Source organism: Lampetra planeri, unplaced genomic scaffold (genome assembly GCF_965212315.1).
Source record: "Lampetra planeri unplaced genomic scaffold, kcLamPlan1.2.h2 scaffold_561, whole genome shotgun sequence".
NCBI lineage: Eukaryota > Metazoa > Chordata > Hyperoartia > Petromyzontiformes > Petromyzontidae > Lampetra > Lampetra planeri.
This window is the reverse complement of record NW_027615384.1, coordinates 1-6,187: the sequence shown is the minus strand read 5'-3', so window position 1 is coordinate 6,187 and position 6,187 is coordinate 1. Positions and strand designations below refer to the sequence as shown.

At 44.6% G+C, this 6,187-nt stretch overlaps 1 protein-coding gene across 1 annotated transcript; it reads left to right on the top strand.

Moving 5' to 3' along the window:
• Window positions 1–774: 774 nt before the first annotated feature.
• On the top strand, window positions 775–6,068 carry LOC144741464 (protein kinase C theta type-like; the record flags this gene model as incomplete). Its single annotated transcript, XM_078623988.1, has 9 exons — window positions 775–892; window positions 2,660–2,859; window positions 3,170–3,230; window positions 4,038–4,218; window positions 4,295–4,326; window positions 4,403–4,488; window positions 5,451–5,580; window positions 5,748–5,857; window positions 5,954–6,068. Coding segments are annotated over exons 1-9 (1,033 nt in total), but the record flags the coding sequence as incomplete, so codon positions are not given.
• Between the last annotated feature and the right edge of the window lie 119 nt (window positions 6,069–6,187).

The window sequence follows — 6,187 nt, the reverse complement described above, 5'->3', positions numbered from 1 at the left end:
AGATGCTACTCGCCGCTTCTTTCAGTGTTTTCATTACCTTCAAACTAATGACTCAGTGCTAATGACTCGGTGAAGGTTACAGTAAAAAGTGACTGGTGCCAGGTTCTGTTGACAATGACGCATACATGCTCTGACACAAGTGCTTCTATATTCCTGATCTGCGTTTAGGATTTCAGCTCTATTAATAGTCAACACACACACACTCACACGGCAGTCTCCGGCTGGCCTCAAATATCACATTGACCGTCACAAAGTCAACGCGTGCCATGAGAAGAGCTGCAGTCGACGAGGCAGCAGGGGGTTGATCACACAATGTAAATTTGGAGAGAACTTTTGTTTAATTTCGAACAGGCGCTCTGCCAAGTGAGTGTGACAGCTGGTGTTTACAAGTCGTGAAGGTATGGGTGGTTTTATTTTGAAGTAAGCTCTTACTGGGGGGGGGTTTAACAGGCTTCTCAAACATTCCAATTATTATTATATTCCTCTCACGTCCCTGGAGATGCCATACGGCGAGGTGTTTGCTGTTTGCTCTGACAGTTAGCTGGGAGCCAGCTCTGGTGGTCACAGCGTCACTGGTGTCATAATTTCTTTGTCTCTTCCTCTGAAGGGCTGACAAGCCTCCTCTGCTTCCTCCTCCTCCTCCTCCTCCGCCAGCCTCCCTTTGCTCTGGAGGACGGAGGAAAGTTGGCAGCTGCAGTGGAGGTCGACACCTAACGTCATTTCGAGGCTTTGCTGGATATTTGCACGGAGCTGTACGACTGAGCAGCTGCTGCTATGTCGCCTTTCCTGCGGATCGGCTTCTCCAACTTTGAGATGGATCCGGGGCTGGCCTACCATGAAGAGGTGCTCAACCCGTATTGTGCCGTGTACATGAAGGAGGCTGTGGACACAGGTGGGTGATTCATTTAAATCCATCTATGAACCACATTCATCATCCACTGAATTTAATACAAGAAAGGTCACATGACTTTGAGGAGTCATACAGGAGTCGGAGCGCAAAACGTCAGACTCGACTGCTCAAAATCATTAGATGCTTTCACACCAATAACGCTCTAAAGCCATCAAATGCCTCCATAACTAAAAGTTAACATCTGTGGGCTGAGGATTTTAAAATACTTTTAATCAGAGATTAGTGGTGAAACAGAATCAGATCATTATCAGTGATGTCGTCTTCAACATCTGGATCATTTACGTAGCGGACCCTTTGCCATTGCGTCATATCTAAACGAGTGTCACAACCTTTTTTTGATTTTGTGAATAAACTATACCAACTATAAAGATGGCGTATAAAACCATTATAAGTCAATGTATTTATGAATTTCGATTTCTACACACTCTTCTTCAAACAGAAGATTCCCAATGTGTTTGTGAATTCACGTCCAGCATCACAACTTTGAGCAAGTTGCCGGCTCAAATTAGGACTACACCATCATAAACAGTGACGATTTAATTCACTCCTGTTGTTCTCCCAAACCTGTAATGAAGAAACGGTCCCATGGCCCCCTTTTCCCCCCGAAATTGATTCTGCCTTTATTTCTTGAACAATGAAAGAAAACTTTAGAGTTATATTTACGAAGCAGAATGTGACCATTTATCTTTCTATACACTTTCTTATTGTGGTTGTGGATACACGTCCAGCGTCACAGCTGCCAGCCTGGAAAACGTCCTCTCATGAGCTATCTCTGCTGTGCATCTGGCTATCTTTAACCACTGGTGAATATGAGTGTCACTGAAAGGAGGAGCATGTTTCTTCTCCTTTCCTGTAAACTGCCACTTGAAGAACAGAAACAAAGGCTGCGTATGTATTTATGTGTTTCATTCACAGCCTCTTGCAGTTTTATTCCATGTTATTAACACCGGGGGCATTCAAATAAAACCTAATTCAAAACGTTAAACTACATCTGTAATGTCTTCCCTGAAGAGACAGAGCTGTGACGTCAGAGTGGAAATGTCACGCTGCTGCTTGTTCGCAGAAAAACACAGGAACTGGTGCTGACACCTCTCACCCTACATGAAGCAACAAGGGAAGCAGAGACAGTTTTTCTCCATGGACACAGATGGCCGCTGGCAGTGCCACTGGTCGGACAGCCGATGAGCCGATGATGAAGATCACTTTGGGAGTAAAAAGCTTAGTGGGCTTTATCGTGGCTGTTATGAAAGTGGATCTATGGGATGTTTGCCGCACGGCTAAATGAGCAGATGTCATCTGCATCAAATCACACAAACACTGTGAGATGATAATCATACAGATCAGGCGGGCAGGAGGTCAAACGTGTTGATTCTACATTCATACAGGAACGAAGAACACTTGACATACGATTATCTAAAGAAGCTTCCATCCAATCCCCAGAGTGATCCTTCCTTCCTATATGTCCACTTTAAGTCCTGGTGTCAGCTTTCATCCCCGGCAGGAAACCACGGATATTATCCATCATCCGACCAATACAGCTAAAGGACTAGTGTCTAGTGTTTAGAGCTGTGACTAAATATTCACTACCTAGGTTGTAACTTTAGGTACCAGACAACAGGGATCCACTGTATCCTCATCAAGGGCTCATATTTGATTTACAATGCAGCGAGGTTCCAGACACAAAGAAGTCCTAACTGGGTTTTTGAAAAAAAGAAAAAAAAAAAAACGTCTACATCTCCTCCCATGCAGACAAAGGTCAGGTGTACAAGCAGAAGAAGCCGACCATGTACCCACCGTGGAGTGCTACGTTTGACGCCCACATCCACCGCGGTCGCATCATGCATGTGATGGTGAAGGACCGGACAGCCGAGCTGAAGTCTGAGGCCACGGTGGCTCTGGACTCGCTGGCAACACGCTGCAAGAAGGAGAACGGCAAACTGGAGATCTGGGTGAGTGTGTGTGTGTGTGTGTCCAGATGGGCTGATTCACTTTCATTTTTTTTTAAATGCTAATCCGCCTTTTGTTCATTAAAAACAAAACTGTCCCAATTTCTGACCCTGATTAACAGATGAATGTTGTTGTGATCTCATCACCAGGGTAAAACCTAATCGACCTAATCGACCTAATCTACTGTCACTATGTCAATTTCAATATTCAGTCAGTGTCAGATCAGGAGGAAAAAGGACACACTTAATTACTCAGGTCCGAGGCTCTGGGATTGATTCTTTACAGTTCTGTTTTGCTCTGTGTGTGTCTCAGTTGGACCTGAAGCCACAGGGCCGCCTGCTGATGGAGGCCAGATATTATCTGGAGAAAAGTGGTGAGCGATTCAGACACACCTTACTCTGACACACTGCACATACAGGTATTGAGAAGGTTTTATTCTTTGACATTACATTGAGCCCAGTCCTTTGACTGCTTTGACTCTCCCACTGTTGCCAAAGGGTTAGTAAGTCATTTGAAAGCCTGTAGAAGGGCTCGCTGTGTGCCGCTGTGAGATAAAGGGCTGCAACAGTTCATTTATTAATGACAAACCACCAAATCAACCAACTATTCAGCCTTAATCCTCATGCCTTCATGTAGTCAGAAAACCGATCGTGGTCTTATAAATAGATATACCCATCAAATGGTCAGAGCAGCTGGTGGCGATTTGACCCTCAAACAAATACATGAACACTTCGCCACACTGGATCAAATATTACTCATTAATTATAATGCTCTGTACAACAAAGACATCTTTTAGAACATTGCAACTACAAAGTATTTCAAAGTAAGAATTGCTAACCTACCATCAAGCCCTCGTTTTTTCAATGAACCGTATTTGCTTTTTTTTCCCCCATCCAAAAAGTTAGATATTCTCATGTTCATCTGTGCCAGCTTGAAGTAAAAACACTAGAAGGAGCTGTATCCTCCATGCAAACACACTGATCTTCAAGAAAAACATGAAGTTGGACCAAGGTTGAATCTTGCACCTTCTTTGTCAGCATCACGAAGGAGACAATCTCCATGGCAACCAGTCTCTCTATTTCCGACAGAACCAATAATGTAAAAGTCCATGTTGATGGTCTTCATGAAATAGAAGAAAAAAAGCCAACAACAATACACAGGTGTTTCTCTTGTGTTTCAGATGCGATTGGTCCGACTGAAAGAGACCCAGAGTCGAGACCCGAGCAACAGGGTCTGTTCACTCTCCACCAGCGCCGTGGCGCCATCAAACAGGCCAAGGTTCACGTGGTTAAATGTCACGAGTTCACCGCCACGTTCTTCCCTCAGCCCACCTTCTGCTCCGTCTGCAAGGAGTTTGTCTGGTAAGCGGCGGTTTTGAAATTCAGTCCTCTGACGCGTCATCAGATCAGTCACATCTCGGTCCGTCTGTCCCTACAGGGGTCTCAACAAACAGGGCTACCAGTGCAAACGTGAGTATCAGGACTGACGGTCCGACTTTCAGTGATACCGCCGATCTCACACCGTCGCTTTCTTTGTGTCCTTCAGAGTGCAACGCAGCCATTCACAAGAAATGCATCGACAAAGTTATCGCCAAATGCACCGGTTCAGCTATTAACAGCAAGGAAACAATGGTAGGGATCACCACACCTGGAGGAGGAATGCTTTGACGAGGACTTCACCTCTCACGGCTTGACAATGGACTCTGGAATGGATGCTGAGTGTTTAACATATTAACGTATTAACACCCGTCCAGACATGCAATTACATTCATCCAATTACATATGGAAGCATTCCACAACAGTCGTTTCAGCAGCAACGGATGCGGTGCGACATGCCAGAAAGTGGAACAGCCCAACAAACCGTAGAACTCTTTTTATCCGTGAATTTCTGCGATACACACTCTGGTGTTTGTCTGGTTTTGTTAGCATAGCATTACAAGCTGCTGCTGTGAAGACAGTTCCGCCTCAGATGGATTTATCAGCACGTCGTTCTTGTCCTCCCTTCAAAACTTAGTCTGAACCATTATCAGTGACTGAACACGTAGAATCCTCTGGAACTTCTAGCGCCGATCAGGGTACAACAGGACCACTCAGACCGCTGGCACTGTGTCTGCAAACGTTCTGCTGCAGCTGGAAAATTTGGTCTGGACTGAAGCACTTGTTTGTTTTGTTTCACCCTAAGAAATGTGTTTAATAAGTCATAACTCCCAGCTCTCTTAACCTTTCCAGCATTGATAGATGGACTGATAGTAAAAAAAAACTTGTTTCATTTTTATGCACACAAGCACATAGTTCAGTAAACAAAGGAACACAAGTTCAAGCATATGTAGCTGTATGTATGTGAAGTATTCGCCTCATACTGGCGGCATATTCACACCTCACATTCTCATTTCATGTGCGGCCCCCTGCTCTTGTTTCACTTCCTCATCAGAGTTCTTTTCTATGAAACCTCACTTTCAAATACCGTGTACAGAACAAACCTGCCCCCCTCTGTCAGCATCAAGAAGTGCTGTTTTTTTTTCTCTTCAAAGCATCTGGGATTACTTATCTGAACCCTGGACCAGATCTCCCCTGATGAAAATTTCCTGTTACAGATCCACAAGGAGCGCTTCAAGATCGACATGCCGCACAGGTTCAAGGTCTACAACTACAAAAGTCCAACCTTCTGTGAACACTGCGGGACTCTGTTGTGGGGGCTGGCCAAGCAGGGGCTCAAATGTGAGGGTGAGAGTTTGCTTTTGTATGATATCAAAGAAGTTTTGTAGTGACAAGTGAGAATTGGTTAACTTGTATCACTATTTCAAAAACATTTATATTCAGGAATTTAAATTAACACAGTGAAACACAGGAGGAAAATGCAGCTGCTCATATCAAATGTTTCTTTTTCTAAGAATGCAGCATGAATGTGCACCACAAATGCCAGAAGAAAGTAGCAAACCTGTGTGGAGTCAACCAAAAACTGATGGCGGAAGCTCTCGCTATCATCGAGAGCAAACAGCAGGTCAGCCACAAAGACAAAAAATCTCTTCTATGCATGCCAACATGGCAGAAGGACGCATCATACTTCAAAACACGTAATCTTACCTTGGACCTTTAGGCCAGAAGCACCAAAGAAACGGATATCATTGGTCGAGAGGGTCCAGTAGGCATCGGACAGTCAGGGATGGTTCGAGCTCCATCAGGAGTAGGAACAGCGCCACCTGCCAGCAAAGGTACACTTAGACATTTGTAGTTTTGTAATACCACATATTTTTCTCGTTTCTTTTCCCTTATTCGAGTGTTTTGACCCTCGTCTCGCTGCAGAGTTGCAGGGCGTATTGTGGGAGGGACC